General features: G+C 46.7%; 1 protein-coding gene across 5 annotated transcripts; it reads right to left on the reverse strand.

Moving 5' to 3' along the window:
• Positions 1 to 313: 313 nt before the first annotated feature.
• ADAMTS1 (ADAM metallopeptidase with thrombospondin type 1 motif 1) lies at positions 314 to 20,429 on the reverse strand. Of its 5 annotated transcripts, none has more exons than XM_048294263.1 (11): positions 20,231 to 20,429; positions 11,406 to 13,708; positions 8,390 to 8,480; positions 6,066 to 6,412; positions 5,477 to 5,609; positions 4,942 to 5,109; positions 4,391 to 4,677; positions 3,978 to 4,164; positions 3,702 to 3,877; positions 2,703 to 2,878; positions 314 to 2,403 (listed from the first exon to the last, which is right to left on the reverse strand). In XM_048294263.1, the coding sequence occupies exons 2-11, from the start codon at positions 11,493 to 11,495 to the stop codon at positions 1,662 to 1,664; spliced, it is 2,397 nt and encodes a 798-aa protein (XP_048150220.1). In that variant the 5' UTR covers positions 11,496 to 13,708; positions 20,231 to 20,429; the 3' UTR covers positions 314 to 1,661. The 5 variants fall into 5 exon arrangements, with proteins under 5 accessions (XP_048150220.1, XP_048150224.1, XP_048150221.1 ...); XM_048294267.1 differs by having other exon boundaries at positions 20,397 to 20,412; XM_048294264.1 differs by lacking the exon at positions 20,231 to 20,429 and having other exon boundaries at positions 11,406 to 11,530; positions 12,876 to 13,708.
• Between the last annotated feature and the right edge of the window lie 5,812 nt (positions 20,430 to 26,241).

A 26,241-nucleotide genomic window follows, 5' to 3' on the forward strand; every position in this document is an offset into this window, starting at 1 on the left:
CAAAACTGCTGCTTTTGTATGTATTTTATTGGTTCTAAACACGACTGACAGCACTGCTCCCTCTGCAAGCTGTTACTACAACCAGTGGCATCAGTTTAGTTGCACTCCATTTTCTGAAAGAGATGAGTTAGTGGTTAAGTAATAAAATACAGAATGACCTCTTTTAAGGTGGTGTGGGATATTATGGGGAGAGTTCTCCAAACCTCTTCACTAACACAGGTAATGAGTTGCCTTTTGCTTAATATTTTCCTCAGATTCCAAGCTGTTTCTGCTCCATGGACTGGTTTTAGTCCAGTGAAATAAAGACACTCCATTTCCAAAATTTATAGGGTTCATTTATTACCTCTAGTAACATATTATACTGTATAAATACTCTATCCTTGTTATATGTCCTTTTAAAAAAGCGATAACTTAGAAGATCACATTAGACAAGAAGTATAAAAATAAATACACTCATTATATGCATTTATTACAAATTATAACCCTTCCCAGAAGGGAAAGAAATATGAAATACTTATGAAGTATATAAAATCTATAGTAATATATTTTACTATATACATCTGGAAAGCCATATTCTCTTATGGTCTATGGACTGGCACAATCTTCAATGATGTGAATGCTGGCGTTTTGCTGTGGATGGACCTGCTATCCCTCAGCTTTGCCTTCCCACCTGATCAGTGACTGAGCTCTACAAACCCAGCAGAGGCCACAGAGGATGTTCCCATTTGTAATGGGATTCTTTTTTTTTTCCTTTTTAACTCACGTAATATCCATTGGCTAGGGTAAGGCCAAAGGTCTGAGTGTGAAAGCACGACTGGAATGCTCACACACTCCATGAATCTGTTAGGCAGGAAGGCAGCACCAAGCCAGAATCAGAAAAGCCAGCAGAAGGTAGGCAGAAGGCACAAAGAGCAACTACTCAGACTCGGATTTCTGCTTTTCCAAGCCTCTGGATTACACATGTCACCACAACGGCACTGGAGTGGCTGAGAGAAATGGACAGGCACATTGGGATGACATAAAGGTACTTTAAAAGAAACATGAAACTCTAGTGATTTGTGGAGTTGATATTTGTTCTTGGTATTTCTTACTCTTGACAGGTAGAGAATATGGCTTTATTTTTATATAAAACTATTCTCTGAAACAATAGCAGCCATGAATGACATAGTTAAAGCTCCTTTTCCAATCTTTTTTTTTTGCCCTTTGTGAGGTAGGTAAGCCCTGACCAATTATTTTAAGCTTTTTCTCTCCCCTTCCTACACGTGGGGATTTGATCAGTACCACAAGATAAATCCAAAAGAAGGGAGAAATAAGGGAACCCCAAAATGTTTGCCTGAATGTGTCTCACTGCTCACGTTTGGCTTAATTTGTAACAGGCAGAAAAAAAGGCAATTGTGATGCCTTTGGGCCTTATCTGCTGAAGACAAATGAGTGACATGGGTCTGCTATCCCATCCAATTTTCAGTTGGCAGGGGATTTTTGGGAGGCAAAGCCAACTCAAGCTGTTTGCACTGTCCCACCTCAATGGATCCTCACCATGAATTTTTTACGCAAAAACACGCGCGCTGCCTCTAGCCCTCTTTTGTGTTTTTCAGTGCACTGGTCTGAAGGAAAAAATAAAATAATAAAAAAAACTTTCTCGCTTTCCCAAGTCGTCCTATCTAGCTGCAGTCCGTGGCGTTGCAGAAGTCTATCAGGTGCTTGGGTTTCTTGGAGGGCTCACAGCTTTCCTGGGGCAGCACGCTGCCGTCCGAAGAGACACATTTCAACAACCTCTTCTTGAAGCCCTTCCCACACGTCTTGGAGCAGGGGGACCAGTCCCCCAGCTGCCACTGCGGGCAGGGCACGTCGGCGCAGGGCCGCAGGTTGCTGGGCTTCAGCTCGCGGGCGCAGTCGGCGGCCGGCCGGCCCCGCGGGTCCCGGCACTCCACCGCCCGCCGCTGCCAGCCCGAGCCGCACGACTTGGAGCACTCGCCCCACTCCTCGATCACCCACTCCGAGGAGATGATCTCCCTGATGGCGTTGAAGGATTCCTTCTTCCTGCCGGGCGCCTTGTCCGTGCCGGGCTGCGCCGGCTTCTTCACGAAATAGGTGAACTTGATCTTGGGCTGCGGCAGGTCCCCCACCGTCAGCACCTGGATGGTCAGGGGCTCCTTCAGGGGGCTGAAGCTGCGGATGCGCTCCAGGGCGGCCGAGGAGCCGCTGTAGCGCAGCACGCTGCCCTTGTAGGTAATGTCCTGCTCCAGCGTGGACAGGGTGTAGTCACCGTTGAGGATGTAGGTGCCGTCGGCGGCTTTGATGGCCAGGAAGCTGCCGTCGTGCCTCGCGCCCCGGTGGTTCCGCTGCTTCACCTCGATGTTGGTGGCCCCCGCCGGGATGGTGACCACATCGTGGTAGCCAGGTCTGCCCGGGAGAAAAGACAAACACTGAATCTTCTGCTCTTCCCTGGGAAAGGAAAAAGCCTCCGAGCACAAGACTAAACTTTGTCTGAAGTCAAGGCATTTAACTCATTAGTAGATGAATCCCACATTGGCAGAGGGGCTTTCTTTTGTGCTGGGATCTCCCTGCAAGTTATCCCCAATCAGACAGATAAATAAACGCTCAGTTCTAATGACAAACTCAGGCAACATCCACTGGAAAGCCAGAGCTTCCACCCACAAAGCACCCACAAGGAGAAGGTGAAGCAGCAGCCCTACACTCACTTGGCTCTAACGAGGGTGCCAGACACTTTCTTGCAGGTGGAGCCGTTGCCTCCGCAGATGCCGCACTTGTCGAACTTCTTGTTGGAGCCGATGGTGCGGTCACAGCCGGCCTTCACACACTGCCCCTGCACGCACACCGACGTGGAGTCGGGGCTGCACGGGGTGCCATCCACCACCTTGGGGACACAAGGAGTCTGGTTACAACATGCACAGTGCTCTGAAACTGCCTAACACAAAATATGGACAGGTGGAAAACTTGCAGCACTGGTCATTTTCAGGGCTTTTGGAATTAAAAACCAGAGTAGCCCACAGGTAGCTGGAGGTATGTGGTGCTACTTCATCTCACTTGCAAAAATGATGCCATGGTGAGAGGAGAAAATGATCTCAGTCTTCATTAATACACCCCCCCCAAAAAAAACCTACAAAACTGTTTTATTGATTTCATATAAAAAAGCCCCATTGCTTTCTAGTGTCACCAGAAGGCAGCCATGTCCTCAAAGCACACTGCCAGGGTTGCTTTTAATGCTGTTCAGCACATCCTTTATTTCTAGGAGTGCTGTTCCACAAAAACCCTCTGTGTCATCGCCCTGGTAGTTCCTGGCTCTCACCATCTGATGACAGCAAATTCAAGTAGCTATGCAAGATGAACATTTTTCCTCGTGTTTATTTTAAGCTGTCAGCATATTAGTAACCAGTATGAGAAAGCACCAATGTTCTGGCAAAGATCCCTCAGAGTTTTCCAAACCTATCTCAATGCAATCAGATTGGTAGAAGGAGAGGGAAGGAAACCAGGGTGGAGTGGGAGTAGAGGAGGTGGAAGAATTGTGCCGGAACACTTAAAACATGCCTGCAATGATCCAGCTGTACTTGGAGGAATAATCCAGTTTAAATATGAGAAAGACATAACTTCAGATTTCTACACTGCATGACTCTTCACATAAAGAGAGAAAATAAAAATCCTCCTCATGATCAGAGGGAAGGGGTGCAGTTTCAAAATACCTTTGGCTGTAGAACAAAGAAGTATCCCGTTCCTTTGGCTCGGCAAACCAGCTTGCATCTGTCCTTTGGAGACACACCGGCAAACTTGGGTGTCCACTCCACTGCAGGTCCACTTCCAAAGGGAGACTTGGAAAACTCGTTGTGCTTTTCACACTGTTCCTCCCTGAACGTTTTGCCTGCAGGCAGAGAAAAGACAGGTGGGCATGAGACCATCTCTGTCCGTGCTCTTCCTCCACAACACACCAATCCCGGGTGTCAAAAATGGGGAAAAATTACCGTTGTTGTCTGGGCAGTCCTCGATGTTACAGGACCTGTACTGCACCCGCTTCCCTTCGCAGTATTTGCCCCCGTTCCTCGGGATGGGGTTGTCACACTCCCTGAAGGAATACTGCACTCCCCCGCCACAGCTGCGGGAGCACTCGCCCCACGCCCCCCAGGACCCCCAGCTCCCATGCACTGGAGTCTGGAATGACAACAAAAGCAGGACACAAGTTAAGACAGGAAAATCCATACAAAGCCACACCATAAAAACCATCATCATGCTCCTTTTCACCCAAACTCGTTAAAAAGCCTGCCCTAAGTTTGTTTATTAGCATTGAATCAACCCCTTCTAACAGATCCCTTCCATTGCAGCATTCTCCCAGCGGCTCTGCAACCCAAGCTGCGCCGATTTCTTTTTCACTACTTACATCATAATGCTTCTTCTCAGTCTTATTCACACACTTGCCATTCATGCACCACTTCCCTTCCCCGCAGCTGGTGCCGTCTGCCCAGGGGAAGTGTTTGGTTTGGCACACGAGCAGCCCTCCGGAGGTGCCGGTGCACCACAGCGTCGTGCACGTACTGGCTGCGTCGGGGCAGTGCTTGGACTCATCTCCAAACGTGAACTGGCACTGCCTGTTGGCATCGTACAGCGTGCCGGGCAAGTCAGAAGGGAGCTGGATGGGCCTGTGGGGCTTGTCCAACAAACACTCCCCTGAAAAAGTCGGAAAAAAAAGGAAAAAAAAACCAAGTCAGATGATGCTGTGGGTTCAGTTTTAAAAGGGATCTGCATTTGCTTTCTAACAGAAGCCTTTGAGCCCACTTGTGCCAGCATTTTTGTAAAAGTAAGGCTCTTCTAAACTCACTGACAGCACGCCAAAGGTTAAGTCTGTGCTGAAGCACTCTCGTTGAAAAAAAAGCAAAGCAGTAAAGCACAAGAGCTCAAACGCCACATGAATGGAAAGCTTAATAACCTTACCATGACCGTTATCCAAAAATGTTGTAATCATGTAGGCACTGCATGGAGACCAGGGCTGGCTGCGGTCCAGGTTGGAGAGCATGGATGCCATCATGTGGAAATCCCGGCTCATTCCATTGATGCCAGCACACTGCTTTGCATCGTCATGAGGCATGTTAAACACGTGGCCTTCGAGAAAGGGAGAAAGGGAAAGTCTGTGACTTTAGGAAGTCTGTCCTACGCATTACCAACAGTATTTTAAATATTGCTCTAGAGCTGCTCATAGCCCGGTCTGTAATTAATAACCCGAATCTGAACGCTCCCAGATTTCAAGCAGATGGCACTGGATCTTCTTTCCCCTTTTTTTTCCTGCAGGCACACACACAGCTCTTGCAGACAATGCTGTGCAGGCCGGATTTGCTTTCCAGAGTCCAACCCTGCTCCAAGGCAGGGCTTTGCCTCCTCCCGACTGCTCCGGGGAGGTGCAGGCTGGGCTTTACGGCATCAAGCTGGCTTCAATTAATCCCAGGGAATAGCTTTGCAAAGTTTCAAGTACCTAATTCGTGGGCTGTTGTGAAGGCAGCCTGCAAACCATCGTCTTCTATGATAGAGCAACTGCGGTTTAGATCACAAACTGTTCCCACATCAGCCATCCCAAGAGTATCACATGTCTTGGCACCGCACAGGTCCTGTAAAAAAAGGCAGTTTCATTATTAATCAGATCAGAGACTTAACCTTGGCAAGAGCCATCCAGCCCTGGCAGTTTGCCTTTACTTATGGAAAGAGCATAAATATTCAGCACTTCAATGGGTATGATGGCAAAAATCTGTCTCTGGAACATAGGCGAGGGTTACACGTAGAAATAAAATGCATAATTTCCATCTGAAATCTGCTAAAAATATATGGCGCAGGAACACAGTGCACAAACTGTGAGTTCAGAAAGACAGTGCACAAACTGAGTTTCACCCGACATGGTGCAAACAGCAAAAAAAAAATCAACAAAATAAAAAGCAGCTCAGCTGCTTTTAGCCTGCTTCACTGCAGCCGTGGTGACACACGACTGCCTCTGGACACTCTTTTTTGGAGGTCTCCTGGCAGAGGGGGCAGGGAGCAGTGGGGCTAGATGTGACCTCGGTGTCCCTCACCTGCCTGGTGAAGAGGATGGCCGTGTCGTAGTGCTCGGCGTGCCGGTCGCTGGGCGGGTTGTGCTGCTTCTGCCAGCTGCAGAAGTTCCTCAGAGTCAGGGCGGCGTTGGAGGAGATATCCGGGCCCTTGCGCTCCTCGTAAATGACCATGATCTTCACCACCACGAGGCTGATGGAGTTGCGGATGCTGGGGTGCTTGTACAGCTTGGCGGCCACGGAGAGCAGGGTCAGCAGGTAGTGCTTCAGCCCGCTGCCGTGGAACTCGGCCATGGACTGGTCTGCCACCAGCAGGGTCTCCACGTAGCGGGGGCTGGACACGAACCTCTTCTTCCTCCTGCTTCTCGTTTCTGCGTTAAAAATAAGGGAAGGGAACGCGCAGGTGAGCACAGAAAGAGACCACGGTTTAAAAAAGACCAGACCCACTCAAGATGTGCACCCAAGGTTTGTGCTCCCGCCCCCGAAGCCCGGCGATCCCGCAACCAGGCGGGCACCTCGAGGTGGGCACCTCGGGGTGGGCTGCGGGGCAAGCAGCGGCCAGGCATCCCCGCCAGACGCCCCTCTCCTCCCCGTCCCTGCGGAGGCCGGCGCGGCATCCCCACGGTACCTGCGGGCTCGGCGGGCTCCGGCCCCTCCGCCTCGGCCCCCGCCTCGGCCACGGCGCAGCGGGCGGCAGGGGCGGCCCGCGGGACGCCGCGGAGGCGCAGGAGGTGCGGCCCGTGGCGGTGCGCGGTGCCGGGCGCCGGCTGGATGAGGTACTGGCGGCCCCGCAGCGAGAAGGCGCCGCGCAGCCCCGCGCACAGGCTGAGCGCGGCCGCCGAGCCGGGGTCCCGGTTCACGGTGCCGGAGTAGAAGCAGCGGGAGAGGTCGTCCTCGGGCGGCGGCGGCGGCCCGCCCAGGTACTGCAGGGTGAAGTCCGGGGCCAGGAAGCTGCTGTCGGGCTCCAGCTCCAGCGTCAGGCGCTCCCCGAAGGCCTCCAGGCGGAAGCGCTCGCGGGCGCCGGGCGCGCCCAGGCGCCGCGGCAGCACCAGCGCCCTGCGCTCGGCGCTGCACAGCCCCAGCAGCGCCGCCAGCACCGGCGCCAGCGCCGGCAGCCGCCCCCCGCTCCTCATCGCTCGGCGCAGCCCTTCTCCTCTCTTTATTTCACTTTATATGGAAATGGATATGGAGATGTGGGTTTTTGCTTTCAGGTTTTGGGGGGTATCTGAGTCTTTCTGCCGGCAGAGGACCGCGCGGGAGCCGCGTCCCGCGGTCACTGGAGAGGCGGCGTCGGCTTCCCCATGGCCGGGGCGCGGCGGCGATGCCGGGGAGCGCGGCTCTGCGGGGGCAGCGCTGCCCCTCGCTCCGTCCCTCTGTCTTCTGTCCTGCTCTGGCTGCCGCTTCTCCTGCCCGCCTCCTCCTCAGCCTTCCCCGGCAGCAGCAGCGGCGGGCGGGGAGGACGCTCCGGCGAGTCTCCGGCAGCCCCGGGACGGTCCCGCCTGCACTTCCAGGGCGCCGAGGAGCCTCCCGTGCTTTGCGGAGCGGAGCGCCGCGGGCCCGTCCGCCTCCGCCGTGCGGGTGAATGCGGGAGCGGGGCTCGCCGCCGCCCTTTATGGGGTCCAGCCGTGCCGCCCCCAGCCCGGCGCTGCCGCCGCGCCCGCGCCGCTGAGATCACTGCGTGCGTAACGCGCCCGCGGGCGGCCCCCGCCGCGCCGCCCTCCCGCCGCCCCCGACGGGGCGGGACGGCTCCGACACGGCCCGGGGTCGGCCCCCGCTGCCGGCCCCCGCTGCCGCAGCGGGCTGGGCTGCGCCCCTTCCCTGCCCCGGGGGTGCTTTGTGCCCGGCTCCGAGCGCTGCGCCCCGCGGGGACCGCTCGTGGGAGCGCCGGGATGCGCTGCGGGTCCGTTCCCTGCCCCGCGGGGCTCGGGGAGCGGCAGGTGGACGGTCTGGAGCTCCTGGGGCGGGGGGGGGAGGGGGGAAGGGACACACCCCTGCGCGCCTTCGTGGCTTTTCCTTCTATTTTTCTTCTACTTCTTTTTTTTTTTTTTTTTTTAATTTTAATCCCCCCCCCTTTTCCCCCTTCCCAAGCAATTCCTGCCCTTTCTCGGCCCTAATAGCTGCAGTCGGTCATGCACCTGTACTTCTGAGAAATGGTTCCTTTCCAATCACTTAAACAGGGGCATTTACGTAGGTGCAGCCAATGTTTTGCTTTGAAGCCATAACCCAAGCATGGTGGTGCTGCTAATCCCCTTAATTCCTATGTGTGCAGCCCCAGCTTTCTGCTTCTGAAGGCCTTTTTGGAGGAGGAGGGCAAAGAAGTGGCGTGAATAAAACCAGAATGTGTGTACCTGTTAGTAACAACTCCTGGGCTTCCCAGTTAAGCAAAGACGCTTGTGTGTCTGTCAACACATCATTCAATACAGGTGTGAAACTCGGAGGCTGAAAACAGAAGGCACAGAACCTTGGGATAGGGCAAACGTTTCTAAAATTTTATGTATCCACTGTTTTCTTGGGATGGAGCGTCCCATTTATGGCACTAAATCTAATAACCCTAAGGCTTTTCTTCCTAATTTAAACCATGTCAGACAAACTTGGAACCACATGTGTGTGTCAATAGCACAGTCTGACTGCCTGCTAAGTTCTGACAATACATCCATTTCCCATGGCGTTCTGTAAATCTTGCAAGTTTAGAATTGCTCATTGTTTGAAGTTGTGCAAAAAAAAAAAAAAAAAACCATAAGGGAAGATGAACCCAGTTTCCCAGCTACTTGCTCAACAAAAGTGCTCTTGTCCCACAGAGTGATGAGCAAAATCAGAACTAGGCCTCAAATGTGGGATTTTCTTTGGGACACAGCAGGAAATGCTGGATTGACTTCCAGAGGCTGCGACTGCTGCCCTTTAATACTTCAGCAGCAGCAAAGTCCATTCAGTTATGAATAATTTTTCACTTGAGTTGGAAATGTGTGTCAGTCTCTACCCTTATCTTTGAGATCTGTCTGTGCCCAGCTCTGCTGGGCTTTTCCTAGGATAGAACACAACAAAGGTACTATTCATTCATGCTGTTAATTAATTGGTGTTGCACGTGATACCTAATATAGGGAATTACCAGTTTAAAAGCCTCGAAATAGAAACGTGGAGTGGAAAGGAAAGCATCTTCGTAATTTTTTTTTGAACTAGCATTGGTTCAAGATAGAAACTCTTGCTAATAGCTGAATTAAAAATATGAAAACCTCCTTGTTTGTCAGCATAGTCAGTGTCACTCGGATCAGCAAGGACCAGAGCAAGGCCACCAAAGGTGTGTCCACGCAGCTGCCAGCTGCGCCTTTGGTTTTGCTGCTGGTTTTTGATGTTAATTCTCCGATTTGAAAAGATCCTGACCACCTTAAAACAGCTTTTTCAGGCTGAAAAGTCTTCCCCATATCCCACCAGGTGGCACTCGCCTATAAAAATTTGTTCTGGGAGTTTCGTGGTTGATCTCCAGCTTTCCTGGTGCAAAGGCTTACATTTTTGCAGCGAGCTTTACAGTTCCCTGATTAGCACAGAAGTTTTCCTGGCCTTTATGTAATATCCAGGGAAGTGTTTCAGCAAAGAACTCAACTGTTCTGTTGCACTACCTGAACACAAATCGTGTTGGGAAGCAACTTCTGCAACAGGTTTGCTGGCTGTCACACCTGGATCACCACCTGGATCATCTTGTAAGTGCTTGACGTGCTTCCTCTGACCAACTTCAGTGAGTTTAGCTGGATTATTCAGGACACTGAAGCCTCTGTACACATATTTTTAAGCTGCATTGTACCAAATCTGTGCCAGCTCCAATCACAGTTTATGTGAATTAAGACTTAGAAACGCACTGACCTTTCTCAGGATTTCACTTAGAGAAAGACCCAGAAAAGGCATAAAATTTGTCTTTTGAAAGAAACTTCTAGTGCTTGGAGAAAAAACCAAATCCAGTCAGGGATGCAAGATGCTGTAACTCCAAGTAAGCCACCAGATAGCGCCACCACATCATCGTTTTGGGGTCAGATCATCGTATTTTGCTCTGCAAGAATAGTTTTTACGGCTCAGACCCAAGCGCTGTCGGTCTCTGAGCAGGATTAACAATACTGAAGCTTTAATTTCTTCACCACTGTTTGCATAAACGGCTGCTTCCAAAATCTAAAAATCTAAACATGCAACACAAACAACTACCCCAACCTTATTTGTTTAAATGCTGCAGAATGATTGCTTGTTTCAGAAACTGTTATACTTTAAGAATTAAAACAGCAGATGGCACATTAGGCCCATTGAATAGGGGATAAAAGACTTGATGCTGTTGAAAAAGTCCTCTGAGAAACACTTCCAAGATTATTTCTGGAGATTGTTTCTCTATGATGTCTTTGTGTTACGTGTGATTAATTTATATTTTTCCATTTATTGTTCATTTTGAGGCCATTAACCGTTGGGCTTTGTTAGTAGGATAACAGGGCTAAGAGAGAAAACCTCTAATTTTGCCTGTTTTGATAATCAGCAGAAATATTAAAAAGCAAAACAATGTCCATCGTCACCTTAATGAGAAGTACACATTTTTATTTTGGAGGAGAATCATGGGATTTAACATGGTGATGCGTTTCTATGTAATTTCTGCTTGTACATTGCTGGTTATCAAAGTTGCCTTAAAAAAAATAGATGCAGAAATTTGGGCAGCCTCCAAATTTTATTGCTAAATAGCCCACAGAGGCCTCTCTGCGCTCAAAATGAGCTGCTCCCTATTCTTTCTACTTTCCATTATAAGCTCTTATCAAAATGGGATTCAGCAGGAACTTGGGCTGACACTCCTGGCTTCGTGAGTCAAATACTTTGCTATTTAAAAAGGAGGTGGTTTGCGTGAGAATATGAATTCAGACCTGGCCATATCCCACATAAATCCACGGTAAGTGGTTTAAAAGAGTTGAGGTCTGACTCTGTGTCTCACTTGCTCATAGTAGAAGTATTCCTGCTGAAGAATTTGTGCCACCATCTAAATTTCTTGTGAACAGCTGACTTAAATACGAATTTTCATGGTCAAAACAACTGCCAGGGATCAAATAAAAGCAGTCAGGCAAAACAGAACACTGCATTATGGCATGTCTGCTTTAAAAGTCTTTCACAAGTTAAATACAGCTTTGACGAAGGCTCCAAAGTCCCTTGGCAAATGGCAAGGAGCACATTCATAGTGCCCTGAGCTCCACTGACATTTTGATATTTTTATCACACTGGGATTTCAACAGATCCCACACTTTCTCCTGTGCTGTGGACAGGGGGTTGCACAAGCACTGCAAGACATGATACAGTTTCTGTGGAATTCCTCCTAATGAAAACTCATCACTGCATGTATTAATTTCTTACCTTGGAGACTTCTGTGAGTGATGCCACACTCCTTCCAAAGCCACTGTCCAGTAAGATTTCCATGCTGTCCTGCCTGGATGTGCTGGTCATTCTTTCTGAGCAGAGCCCATATAATGCTGATACACCTGCCAAGAAGTTTGAATATTAGCAGCAAGCATTTTCAGTGGAGTTAAATATCAAACTGGGCGTTGCCTCACCCTGGCTCATCTCCTCTTCCCCCAGCCTTCCTCCTTGTTATGCTGGGTAATCAAAAGTTGGCCATGAGTGTATTTAACGAAGGGCACAAACCTTTAAGGAAAGTGATTAACCACTCTCCACTCTCCACTCTCCAAACAATTTATACACGTGTTTAGACTCATCTAATCCATGCTTTGCTAAAAGCTTGGATGGGCTTTCCTCTTGGTTTGTAGGGATGTGGCTCAAATGAGCAACTCACTGCCATTAAGGAGCATCTCCTAAAATCCCCTAGTGAGTGTTACCCTTCTTTAACTGGTAAAATCCTGAGGTACAAAGAGATTAAGCGATTTCTTAGCAAAAAGACAAAATACCTTTGTTACATCAATGCAATTCTTAGACATTTGCAGAACCTGTAGCTCTGCCAGAATTTTCAGGACGGGGCTCATGATGTTGCTGATCCGTTCTTGCTTTTTGGCAGTTTTATCCACATTTTGATCAGAACATTGGTTGCTACCTCTTTTTTTTCCTCATGCTTCCAATCCCCCTTGTTTCCTAACGTTAGGCTCCAATTTCAGATTGCTTTTTGCTTCTCTTTTAATGTCGGGGATGAAGTACATGGGAAATCTTTGCTTGCCATCAGGTACAAGGGCATGTAAGTCAGTAAGACTTGTTTAGGTGTCTTGGGATGGAACAAAGTCCAAAAAGCTCTCCCTAAATCCTGGATTTAGGTCTCCCTAAAGCCACATAATTTCTATATGTCAACACTGATATGCTCTTTTAATCACAAGGTCAGCTGAGCTGGAGGCAAGACATCACCACATATTTTGCCTGACATAGCAGGATGCCTAATATTTCCATTTTATCACCGAAAAGAGTGAAATAAAAGGTTGTAACACTGATCTTAGGCAAAGAACTGCAGGATATTGTGGTGGGCTGACCTTGGCTGGATGTCAGCTGATCCCTCATTCCTCCTCCAGAACAGGAGGATGAAAACAAGATAGAAAAGCTCATGAATTGACATAAAGGTGGGGAGATCAATTACCAGTTACTGCCATAAGCAAAGCGGAGTTATCTTGGGGCAAGTTAATTTAATTTATTGCCAATTAGAGTGGGATGGTGAGAAGAAAAGACAAGATCTAACCCCTGCTTGCATTAGTTTTTCCCCCCTTAGTTCCTGCCTCCTCTGCCTCGCTCCCACGTGGTGCAGGAGGATGGGGAATGGAGGGCTGTCCTAAGCCCGCGAGAGCTCCTCTTTCACGCCGTATGATTTTCCCAAGCCATGCCAGAACCTACCACCAGGAACTGACAAAATAGATCAAGCTGTTCCATCAGGTTTGAGTCGACGCTGCCCCTTCCTGGCTGTCCCTCGCTGACACGTCCCCCAGGAGGTGTGTGAGGTGAGGAAGCCTCTGGCTGCCCAGGCAGGTGTTGCGGGCAGAGGAGCTGAGCAGTGGCAGCCAGAGCCTCCCTTTGCTGCTGCCTCCCGTTTTTGGAAGGTTTGACCTCTCTGGCTGTCCCAGTTGCCTGCAGAGGCCTGGTTGTGTCTCCCTGGCTGAGCTCAGGGAGCCCCTCTGGCACAAAACCTCTCTTGCACAACTGCAATTCCCACTGTTAATACCTTCCCCCCAGGAGCAGCCCCCCCCGCGGCAATGGGACACGGAGCTGGGGCACAAAATAGGAACAAAGGGGACTCAGCAGACACGTAGGCCCCGCTCCTGGGAATATTTATAGTCAGGCTTAACTCAGCATCGTGCTAACCCCTCACAGGATCCAAAGCTTCATAAAAACTTGGCCGAAATGCTCTGTTTACAAATGATATCCAGAGGAAGCATGTGCAGTGTCTTCCACAAGAAATGAAGCTTTCAAACAAAACACCCATCCATCGCCCATGTCAGCTTGTCCCGCAGACACAGCAGGAAATCAACAGACAGTAGTAAACCCACGCAAACAGAATTTCTATTTTCACTCTTGCTGCTCTTAGGTCTTCTGAAAGAAACATTGTTGCTGCTTAAGACCAAACATCAAAAAGTTGGTTGACAAAACATGTAACTTCCATTTAGCATGACTCAATTTCTCCTCTTGCTTTGATACGCAAACCCTTATGCAAAGCCCTTGCTGTTGGGGACCTAAGAAAAGAGGGAAGAGGTGAAATAGGCATGGGGAAAGCTTTTGCCAGTATTATTATATCTAGCAGTTAATCTCAGTATTTTGACTCATTCTCTCCTAGTTGTTTCCCACCTTCTGTTTAATTGGAGGATTAGAAGTTTTAATTCCAAATATATTTCGATATGCTGTTAAAATATTGCAGGGAGAAAGATGAATCATTGTTTCACATGGAATATTTTTTAGCATAATAATTAATTTAATTGCTTGCACAAGCTCAGCCATCCTTTCTGACCATAAGATGGACATGACTGGAAGGTGGACATCATATCCCCTTTCCCTCTGGCATTGCCCTCTCCTGTTGGGAAAGAGGGCTGGCTCTTGTGCCCGGTTTGGATCCATGGGGAACACAGCTGAGGCAACCCCAAATTCTTTGGGTTGCAGCTGGCTCTGCCTGCCTCTGTTGCATGCTGGGCAGAGGGACATCTGCATGTCCCTTGGGAAATACAAGTGGGCAAGAGGATGCAAAGTCCTCTCTGTGGCTGATCTGGGCTGGTTTGGGCTCTGTGGAGGTGCTGGTTGAGGTCATGTGCCTGCTGATGGGCTGATCCTCAGGGATGCACTGGCAAGAGCAGGGCAGAGTTGGGCTAGTCCCCGTTAAGTGTGGGATTTAACGAGGGATGTGGATTGGAGGAGACTTCTTGGGCTTCTGAGGCTGACATTCCAATTATTTCAATTATGCCAGTAACCATTCTGCTTATATGTTATGTGTCTTCAAAGCCGTCTAGGGAAGCCCCTTCCCTGAGACCTCCAAGCTCCCAGAGTAGAACAGCACAATTTCCAAGCTTCCCTGACCCACTTTTCCTTTCTTGATTATTTAAAAATCTCAGAAGCTTTTGCTCAATACCATTTATGAACTGCGTGTGGTATAGAAATCCCCGGTCCAGTGCAAATAGGCACAGCTGTCACATAGAACACACTTTTTAAAACCAAGGCACCATCAGGTATTTTAGCAAACAGGTAAAAATTTTCCACTTTATAAAAACATACATTTATGTAATCCTAGTGATGCCAGCTGAGCTGGCTTTGCTTTATATGGTAAATACACCAGCTAAAACAGGTTGTGCAAGAAATTGCTAATAAGGCAGAAAAGTGAACCCAAATTTAACTGAGAGGGCCCTGCCAGCTTTGCAATTTGGATTTCAAAGCTCTCCAAGAAAAATATTCTCTTTTTACCTCCTCAAAAGGATCCAAACTCAAACATGGTGTCGGAAATGAATTGAAACGCTATGAACACTCCAGCTATGACGTCAGGCACTCACAAACTGCAAGCAGTGACAACATTAACTCGTGATTTTTGCTTCAGGGAGGGCACGTGTGTAGATGTGCTTTCCAGCAGGAGGGATGGAGACAGAGGGCTGTAAAATTGAATTTGATGAATTTCAGGACTGCATTACGTGTATCTACCTCGCACCCCAGCAATGGAAAGGACGCGCTGGTGAAGGAAGCAGCTTCCAGACCCCTGTCCCTAAAACGCCGCAAACCATCCATGCACAAACGCCCTGCCTGGGCTTGTTTCAACATCCGAACAAATTTGCAAGCAGTTTTGATTATCCAAGAGTAGGGGAATGCAAGCCTTCTGACACTTCTAGAAAGCCTCCAACAAGCACTTGGAGCAGGAATCAGTGCCTGGGGAACATTACCACACAGAGATAAGTTTAATTACAGACATCAGCATTTTGCTGGAGAGGCTGCCTTGTCCAAAATTTTGCTCTGTATGTCATTTCAACCCTCAGAGATAGCACAAAAAGGATCAGCTGGTGTTCTAGACTCCAGGGCCAAGTGGTGTAAATAAATGCTGCTCCACACATGAGTAATTCCTTTGGCTCTGTGTGTGCTGCCTCTGGGTCAGGGAACATAGGAAAAATGCTGACCTGGTCTTTGTACTCCTAAGGGGTACTCAAAGCCCAGCTACCTCCAAGACCTCTGCTCTCCCTACCAGGTGGAATTAGGCTTTGCTATGGGAAGTGTCTCATTTGTCCAGGAGTTGGGGCAGAAAGGCCTCTCACCCCATTAAGGCAAAAGAAAAAGCATTACCTACTCCAGTACACTCAATTTCTTCTCATTAAGGTGAAATTAGTTGACCACCAACCTTTTCAAAGGGACATTGTAATCTAATCGTATTTAAAATCCTATTAGAAGCATTGGTTTATGGCTAGATTTTGTAATTTTCATGTACCAGGTAGCATGGGAGCAGTATTTTATGTACACTTTCAATTCTGTGTTGTCAGAGCAGGCGTTACTTTGGATTTCCGGATGCTTGGGTTTTGTCTGGTTTTGACATAGATCTACTTTTAGAGCTAGCAAGGAATATTGAATTAAGACCGAATATAAACAATTAAATTAATGAGCATATTGTTGATCATACATTAAGAGTCAGGAGGAAGAAATTTGGTGCTATAGGGTGTGACTGAACACATAGATAATTATCTTATAAAGTAGCACAAACATTGGCCAGAGCTGGAAAAAAGCAGTGCTTCTAAAGAGGAAAATATTTTGCTGCTGGGGATTTGGGGATTTGTGTGCTAAGAAAGGGCTGGAGCAGGCGGTTCTTTATGCAGCATGGAAACACTCCCAGCCATTCCTGCTCCCATTGAGTTTTTTGTCGTCCCCGCGCTCTCTAGAAACAAGTGACACGTGGCTTCCCAGGCACAGAAATGGTGGCAAGTCTATAGTTGCTTTGATTAAGCTGTTCTGTAGTATTAGGACCACCCAAAAGATGGCACTAAACAACTTTTAGTCCTGCTCACATGCACCCACACACGCGAAATAATACTCAGAAATAGCTCACTAGCTTAATTCTGTAATTTTGTGTGCAAAAGTAGGAATCATTTTAGATAATTCTATGTTAGACCCAACAGGAAAATTGAGGAGACTTTTATATAAGCAGGTAAACTTTGCACTGCAAATACGACTTCCCATGGCCCACATGAAAGCATTCATGCTCTTGTAAACATGACAATGTGACATTTGGTGAGCTGTGAAAGGGGCTTAAGATTACCCAGGAGTTAGGCACTGCACTTAAAATATTTGTTTCTTTAGAAGCCGTACATTGACCTTTATAAATCTGTGGTTATTGGGCCCAAAGTATTTTTATTTATGTGGGTGCAATGTGGAGCCATCTCACCAAAGCCCACGGAGCTCTGTGGAATGATGAGGGTTAGCAAGGGGCTGATGGTCACTACCTTTTTTAATAGGTAGGGCTGATGGTTTTGATTTTTAAATTAGCTTATTTTCTGCAATAGGAAGAACAAGACATGTTTTTGCTAGTCACTTTTCATTTTATGATGTAATAGTTGAAGGAGGAAAAAGAAAATCCTTTCATATTTGTAACCTCTAAAAGCTCAGAAGTGGCCTCTAATTTACACCAAACCATAAAGATGAGAGTGTTCCGAGAAAACGCTAGAGGAGGAATCCTCACATCCTGTGGGAGTAATTTTCTACAATTACTTCAGTTTCATGATTCTAATCAAATACATGTTAATAATAAACGATATGAATGAAAGAACACTGAGCACCACCTTTGCTTGGAGCAGAAATCATTTGGGTAGCAAAAGAAGTTGAGAGATCCAACACCTTCCACAAATATTTGACTCCCCTTTTTATGAGGCTCCTCTTTTGAATGTGGTTGCCTGTAAAACTACAGCTAAAGTAGGAGGATAAAAAGAAACTTCCCAGGAACTAGACAGAAAAGCTTGCACCAGTTGCTCCAAAGCTTGTCCCCTCCATGAGTTGAGCAATTCACTCACTTCTGCCTTTCTTACTGCCTAACTATCTGGTTATAATCAAAATAAGAAACTTGGATGTTGGGGTTCTCTTCAGGGAATGAGCTGGAGCACATTCAAGAGGATTGAGTGCCACCTGCAGAAAAACTGCACAGACATGAAAGCAGCAGCTGGCTCAATTACACTTATTCACCACGGAGTAAAGAAGGCCAAAAAAAGAGAGATAGTGGAAATACACACACAGCAACTGGGTGAGGAGCTGGGCTCCCTTTGTGCTGGTAGCACAGCAACAAGAGTTCCCCACCAAGAGATTCTGCACAATGCAGAACAGTCAAAGCCTCTGTGTATTTCATGGTTACATTTTGGATCTCACAGTCCCAGCTCCTTGAAGCTAAAGGCTTGCCAATATTGGATGTGCAATAGGGATACTGAGTTCTAATAACCACTGCTAATATATAATTCAATAGACTCTAAAAGCTCTGTAGTTACAGTTTTGATGTTGTGTATCAAGGCCAAGTGAAGCAAATATTTACCATCTCTCCAAGGCCTTCCTAATTTGATTTTAAACAACTTCACATTTTAATTAAAAAAAACCCAAAACCAAAACAACTGAAAATAAGTTGCAGCATAAATATTAGGTCACTCCACAGGAGTATATCTTGGGCAGGGGTAGGTGAGCAAAGCATTTTTCTGACAGTCATTGCAACCTTCACATTCTGAGGGGATTTGAATGCACTGCAGATATTTTCTATAGCAGAGAGGAGGTACAGTTTCTTACTTTGAGCTTGAAGATAACTTTGCAATGAAGTAAGAGCTGGAGGACGTCAAGGGGAGGGATGATAGGGAGGGAAAGAGGCTGAATTGGAACATTACTAATTCTCACAATGGTAGCTCAGTGAAAAAAAATGCTGCAGAACAAACCTACCTTCATCCAGTCAATTTTTGGGAAAGAATTATGGTCATTTGGAACTGAGTTCTTACTTGAAAACTCTTTGGAAACAGGATACTGCTCCCAAGCACTTTGAGCCCTTTGAGACCTGGAATGAGATTCATCTCACTCAGCCTCAGACATCTGCATTGTGCCTGTCTGCATCTGAACCCCGAGTCCCTTTGTCCCTGGAAAGGAATACATATTTGGAATGTGCAATCCAGCTCACCCACCATGGACATCCCCTGTAGGCTGAAAAGAAGAGCACAAGTGAAGTGCCCGTTCTCTCCCTGCTGAATCCAAAAGGTACCTATAAACACTGTTCAGAAGCACATCCAAAAGTCCTGGGAGAAATCCCTTCCCCAGTGTCAAAATATTTTTTTTACATTCTTGAAAGTCCATTAAACAGTTGCAACAGCTTTATATATTTAGACTTTAAAAAATAAATAAATAAGAGGAGCAGTGTAATGCAGCCTTGGCAGACAATGTGGCACTGGAATAAATTATGACAGCAGTGTTTGTCTTCATAGATCTGCTCCCAGAGAAGTCAGCCATTGTTCCATAATGCAGCCTGTAGAGCAGTCTGAGCCCAGGGATGGATTTGTCTGGTCAAAGGGAGAAACATTTTCCATCTATAAGGACCTAGACCACTGAGGACAAGCAAGAGCCTGTGGGGCACGGTTCACCTGATCCTAAGGCCAGTGGCAAAAGCCACAAGCATTGTACCTCTTAGGTGCCTGCCTGTCAGTCCTGTTTGATCTCTTCAGTCCTGTTTAGTACCTTTACAGGCGATCTGGATAAGGGGATTGAGTGCAGCCTCAGTTGCAGAAGAAACCAAACTGGACAGTTCTGGGCCCCTCACCATGAGGACGTTGAGGTTCTGGAGTGTGTCCAGGGAAGGGAACGGAGCTGGGAAGGGGTTGAAGCCCCAGGAGCGGCTGAGGGAGCTGGGAAAGGGGCTCAGCCTGGAGCAAAGGAGGCTCAGGGGGGACCTTGTGGCTCTGCACAACTCCCTGACAGGAGGGGGCAGCCGGGGGGGTCGGGCTCTGCTCCCAGGGAACAGGGACAGGAGGAGAGGGAATGGCCTCAGGCTGGGCCAGGGGAGGCTCAGGGTGGAGATCAGCAGGAATTTCTCCATGGAAAGGGCGCTCAGGCCTTGGCAGGGGCTGCCCAGGAAGGTCTGGAGTCCCCATCCCTGGAGGTGTCCAAGGAAGGCCTGGAGGTGGCACTCAGTGCTCTGGGCTGAGGACAAAGTGGCATCGGGCACAGCTTGGACTCAGTGATCTTGGAAGTCTTTTCCAAGCTCAGCGATTCTGGGATTCTCTGTCAATTAGCAAAGGTGCCTGCGTTGACTAATTAAAGGTGCTGTAGGCAGGGCCAGTGCTCCTGTCTGCAGTGTGGAGCTGCTTCTGTGGATGCAGCTGCAAGAGGTGGCTGGAATGAAAACATAGCTGCAAACGTAAACCTGATGCTGAAAGCAGCTGTAAAAAATCCTGGTAACAGAGGAACAGTTGTTTTATATCACTATTTTGGAGCCTAGAAGCCCACGGTACATTCCTGGCTGTGGTTCTGCTCACTGTGTGACTTAAACCAGGATAATTATGACTTTTATGTCTTCCAGTTGCTTCAGCAGGGAAACAGGGGGAAGGGTATCTGCTGGTACCTATTTGTCACCACTTCATTTGACCTGTGCAAGCCTAGACAAATTCTGAAATCTTGCAGCTCAACTTCACAGTTAAGGGGAACTTGGGGATATTCGATTAGGATTAGGCTTTGAATGGCAGCACTATCTTTTAGCTAGGCTAGGCCTGGATCAAGCCAGCGTAACTTACCTGGGAGAAAGTCCAACCAATGAATTAATCAGTCAATCCTTGGACATGCAAACTTCAATTTACTTCATGGCATCATATGCGTGAGCTTCGCCTTCTCATTTCTTTTGCTTCTCCTGTTACTGCAATGTGTTGCTGAACCTGGAAGTAAAACCATGAAAATATTGACCTCAAAGGATTGGATCCTTGTCTCTGCTGTTACCTTCCCTTCTATTTCCCATGATTTCCAGCTTTTATGTGTGTTTGGGTGCCCACACTGTGCTTCTGCCATTTGTTTGCAAAATATCTCATAGGCTGAAGCTACTGTGGTGGAAATTATTAATGACCCCAATGCGTGCCATGCCTAATTAGACCTGGAACTCGTGCCTTATCTTCTCAGAGGCAGCTAAAAATCTCCAAGGGAGTTGAATCATGATGGTTGTGGTGCATTTTGATAAAACTTCCAAATTCAGTCCATATTAGAGAATTCCTGCTTTATAAGCATCTGTTCGTTCTTGATTCCCTTCATTTTTGACATTCTTGTAAATTTAAGTTCCTTTGCCACACAGGGGCTTGAAAGAACAGCACATTGAGCTGTTTGCTCCAATGCTCTGTTACAATGTTTTCCCATAATAAGAGGGCATGAAAACATCCAGCTATCTGCTGGAAAATGTACTAATTATTTTCTGAGTGGTGAAAGGTCACAGCCGACAAAGCAAGGGAAAGACAAGCAAGATCCACATAGCTCTGCACTGGAATTACACCTTGGGAGGGAAAATAATAGTTATTAATACAGCCCATAAAAGCAATTGTAAAGCTTTTCTAAAAGCATGTTGTCAAACAAGGAATTTAAGACTTATTTTGTGTCACGACCAGGAAGAACTGCCCATAGAAACAGAGTTATGGGACTAGCAAAGAATAGGAACATTTTATTTTCCAATTCATTCAGCAAACTTTGATCATCGTGCAGGAAATAGCCCAGACTTGAGAAATCCTGCCACTGACCTCGAAGGTAGAGTAAAACTAAGGGAAAAGGGGAAATAACTCACCAATTTTTTAATTAGTATTATGCCAAGACTTTTAAGAGTTTGAATTCCAAACATGTGTTCTAAGAAAGGAAAACATTTTCTTTCAGTGAACAGCCCTGGGGGTTCACTACCTTTTTCTCCCCCTCAACTCTCCCTGAGAGATGTTCTTATTTCTTGTCTCTTGCATGTATGTGTAAAAATACAAAGTCATTTGTAAGGAGTTCACTTAACTCCTCACTCTTAGCTCACATTCGTTACACATTTTGTTTGGCAGAAGAGAAAGGAAGAGTGTGCTCCAGCCAGGGAATGCTGCTGTCCACTGAAAAATGCATTTGGATGGAGGAGCTCTTTTTCATGGATGGATTGTGGCTTTTGGCAGCAGAGGTGGCAGGAAGCAGTTGCCATAACTACTATACCATTAAAAAAAAAAAGGCTTTAAGTAAAGAACCGTTTTTGAAATGATGGTTTTGTTACCGATCCTGGTAGAATCCATCAGTTCAATATGATGGGTGGCAGGATCCTGAATGTGGTCTCCTGAGTGTATGCTCAGGATATGCTTTTAGGGCTAAATTCAGGCTTTGGCTTGTAAGCTACATAGAAGAGGAAAATACACAGCCAGCCAGAGAGCTGAACATAATCTGCCTTGCATGGGATTTCAGGTTTTGGCTGGAACCACACTCCGGTGTTAAATAGCAGAATAAAAAAAGAGTATGTTTTTCAAAAGCTTTAAGGATGGGATTTACAAATTCGCTGGAATGAGTTAGAAATGGAAGTTACATTTTAAGTGTAAATCTAGTTGTAGACATAATTTAATATTTATCTCTATTCAAGTGACAGATACTACCCAGATAAAAAGCCCAGATATAGTTGATAAACACTGCAAACAACTGGAGTAGAACCCAGGGATGGTTTATACTGGGTCAAACCCAGCTGAAGGCTTTTCATCCTCAGCATTACACCACACATTATTGTCCCTGGCAAATTACTCTGGCACTATTTGCATGCTGTTGGAATCCAAAAACATTTCACACTGCTAAAATAACCTCTGTCTGTTGCCATATAGACACCAATGTAGTTTTGGTGGTCCTCCAGCTACTTCCCTGCAGTGCTTTGAGCTGTGTCCCAAATTATGTACTCACAGGACCAAGTCAGGTGAATTGGCCTCACACATCGGCTCAAGTACTGGCTCCCAGGCAGGATTTATCCCTTCCTCCTCACAAATTTCTGGGGTCAGCACCTACGTTGTCCCTCAAAGAGCCTCTGCAACCTCTGGTCATAATGCACCTTCAGCTGGGGCCCTCCCCCTGGTCCCAGGCTTTCTACATTGACCAAGGGCCCTTGGGGCTAATCTCGTTAACCAAGCTAATGCCTAAATCCTGTGTCTCTGAGGTGCAGCTTCCTGGGAAGAGCAGGTGTCCAAAGAAATTCTCTTTTCCCTGCTAACCCTTTGCTCTGAAAAGTGTTCCATTCAGAGGTACCTTAGGAGTGACTGACTCACTCCCACCCCTTTGTGAGTTGTAATGCACATAGTGGCTACCATTGCTTCCACGCAGGAGTAGGAGCCTCCTGGAATATGTAATTAAATAAATCAACTGGGCTTTAAAAAGGCCTAAAATGATAAACCCATCTGGGCTGCAGCCTTTAGTTTTTTAGTAACAATATCCACATTCTCTTAAAAAAATGGGCTATGAATTCTTCAGCTAATGCTTCTAATGGAAATCCATATTTATCCTATTGGAATAAAAATTTTTGTTCCTTATATTTATCTGTTAAGTTTAACCTTGTATGAAATTATCCTACACCATCTGGGCTCCCTTCTTAGTTAATTCTCCCTCCTTGCTGTATCTAATTGAAAATTAAGGCATTTTTTCCTCTATCACCTCTCCATTCTCTTATTTTAGCTGTTCTGCTTTATTAAAGCTTACCCCAAGATATTGAGTTCTGTGAGATCTAAATTAACTCCCTGAGTTTTCCAGAGCTTTTGGATGCTGCCTGGTTATGGCTCACATCCAGATTCAAGAGAGAAGAGATACAGTTCATAGATAATGTTCCTTCTTGGAGTTTTCCCCTTCTTTTTCTCTTTTGTAGTTGTAAATGAGAAGAAACTACATCTCCTAATTTTTTTTTCTGATGTGTTTTTCTTCTTGATCTAACTGGTATTAGACATCCTCTTTTCCATATTTCTAGAAACCTGACCAGCTCTGAAAGCAAACCAGGTGATGATTTAAATACGCATTATGAATGCAGCCAAAGGAAATGGCTCTGGGGTAGAAGATGTGGGCTCTGGGGAAGCAGAGCCCAAAACTGGAGCCATACTGGGGAAGCCTTGAGCAGGCTGAGGCAGGCAGAGACCTTCTGGAGGCAAAGCTGTTCCACAGCAATATTACAACTTGCCTTAGGTTCCGGCTTCATCTCTGCCTGGCCTATTTTGGGGTAAAAATAGCAAAAAATGCACAACAAACTCATCCCAAAATACTAAATGCTCTGATAGAGAGGGAAGCAAAGCATCCTTCGGTTCTTTCTTCTGTCCTCTGAAGGAAAAGTTCTCCATATAGAATTCTTCGGCATTTGATTTGATCCCGACAAAGGGGTGGTGTTGTGATGGAGATTTTTTATTTCCTGCATGCGTGGAGAGGCTGAGGTTTCCACAGCCAGGTCCTGCCACTTCCCTTCTCCCTTTGAAACCAAGCTGAGGAGCATTACAGCGTGCCTGTGCAGCCAAGTCTGCCTGTGTATTTTGGCATCTGAATGCCAGACTGGTTGGTAATTTCCCCTTAAATCCTTTCATAGCTCAAATTCCTGTCGAAACAACCTCTATCTCTGGTTTGCCATACAGAGCCTGTCTCGGCTCTGCTGCTCAGGTCAGCCCTCACAAGCAATGCCATCACATGTTGCTTTTCTTCCTCTGTGTGCAGCGTGTATTTAAAATGAAATATTGGCCCCAAACCCCCCTCTGGATGGCTGTCAGATCTTAGCATGCCACATAAATATCAGTGAGAAAACATTCCTCCCAGCCCACACAGAATGCGCCCAGCGCTGTTTGTTCTGGACAAAACCCGGCCCAGCGCAGCGAGGCCTTCGGCAAAGGCCTGCATCCAGTGGGCAGGGCCCTGCCTCAAATCGACCACTTTAAAGTGCTCTCGGAAAGTTTCCAGTGTAATTTTTGCTCCCCTTTAGTTACAGACCACCTTTACTAGGTAACTAAGGCTGTTTGTTGGGCAGCTGCCATCTCAGCCCTTGCATGGGTGGCCTGCTGCCAGCTCTCAACTCTTTCAAGATGTGAGTTCCCCGGTGCTCTGGGGCACGGCAGGACCGTCCTGGTGCTCATTGTGACATTCCTCTCGGGTACCAACGTGGCTTTGTGGGGCTGCTTTCCAATGGGCTTCTCCGCTGCATTGCCAGTCAGGTGCAATTTGCACGTTTTTTGTCCCCAAAATGTAGTTTATGTGCACTAACACATGTGTATGGCCCTTATGGGGTTACTAGGGCAGAATTCACATCTGCAAACCTCACCAGGGCATTTGGCCTTGGATCGTAAGCAAAATGTTCCATGGGCATGGGACGCATCCCATTGGGAGAGGGCACAGCGCCTGCTACCCAGCAGCTTAAAGCTTAAAAGGAGTAAGGGCCTTACACCCTTCTTTCTCCCACACCTACGTGTTCCAGAATTTCATCCAACTTCCTTGTCTCGCTGTATTTCTTTAGCAACACTTGGAGCAGTCAGGCTACGGTGGCAATGGCCAAAATGGTTGTTTTAATAAGCTCAGCCTTAGATTACTACAACAAAGCCTTCTTGAGCAGCTGCTTAAGAAAATGTCTGTGAGTTTTCACTTAGATGTGGGTTTTTTCCCCAGAATAATCAAGAGAAAGCAAAGAGATTGCCGCCCTGGCCCTCCAAGCGTGGAAAATAATATTTTTTCCTTGGCTTTTGTTAAATTATTTTCCCACGCAATTACTCTTCAATCCTGTCCTTGGGTCAGCTTAGAATGGTGAGTGGTCTAAGCATGATGAATTTATTGCTTTAAACTTCACAGAGTGCTGGAGAATGAGGTAACAGCATAAGCAATGTGGAAAGACTTGTACATTTTCTAGTTTGATTACTGGATGTGCTTGGAGGCGTACAAAACTTATGGGGTTTTTTTTTCTTAAAAAAAAAAATTTGGTTTGGCTAGAAGACTGAAATTGGATCAAATCCATCTTGCATCCCCACCTAGAAATGAGACTTGGGTGTACAAGTTGAGAATCTTGGGAATAGACACGTCCCTCCTCACATGTAATTACGGATAGTTTCTGAAGAGGTGAAATGTCACAGTATGATGAGATGGAAAATGCATTAAGAGAGAATGAGTTCATCTTCCTGATACAGAACAGTCCCGCACAGTTAATGGGATTATGGCAGCACTGGACATTTGGGAAAGTCTGTAATGCTGTGTCTGCCTCCATTTGATTTGTACACCAATGGATTTCCCTTGCCAGTAATGGCTTTCTCGGAGCTACTGCAAACTCTAAAGTGGGAAAGAAAAATGGAATTTTGGGAAGACAGGACCTGCCATGATCACAGGGACATTGCAGTTTGTTATGCAAAGCTGTGGAGGAGGCACTCATGTATCCACCAGGTGATAACACTTTTTTGGGAAGAGCTTGGGCCCCTCTATAGGTACTGACAGCTCTGTAAAGCTGCACTGCCATTGTTTAACAGCCTAGGAAAAAAAGCTGTTCCTAGGCACATGTAGACTGTTTCTGTAAATAAGAACTGATTTCATTCATGATTTGTAAAACACAAGAAAGCAAAACCTCCAAGTTAATAAAAGACAAAATACTAAATTCATAAAGACGCCAGCAATCAATGGATTAGACACACACATGAGGAAAGATTTAGACAGGATAGGTTTGCTTTTCCTTCTAGGAAGAAAATCTTTCTGCAAAACACTGTTTTCAGGAACAAGAAAAACTCCAACTTAGTGTTGTGGAATGTGAAAGGATAAGCGAGAAATCAGCATGAAAATG

This window comes from Corvus hawaiiensis, chromosome 2 (genome assembly GCF_020740725.1).
Source record: "Corvus hawaiiensis isolate bCorHaw1 chromosome 2, bCorHaw1.pri.cur, whole genome shotgun sequence".
Lineage (NCBI taxonomy): Eukaryota > Metazoa > Chordata > Aves > Passeriformes > Corvidae > Corvus > Corvus hawaiiensis.

Coding starts and splice junctions, on each gene's coding strand:
- ADAMTS1 (XM_048294262.1), bottom strand. CDS start 7,174: ATGAGGAGCGGGGGGCGGCTGCCGGCGCTGGCGCCGGTGCTGGCGGCG. Junction 5,110..5,476: donor CACAACAGCCCACGAATTAG/GTACTTGAAACT, acceptor CCTTTCTCGAAG/GCCACGTGTTTAACATGCCT. Junction 2,879..3,701: donor TCTTTGTTCTACAGCCAAAG/GTATTTTGAAAC, acceptor TGTGTCCCCAAG/GTGGTGGATGGCACCCCGTG.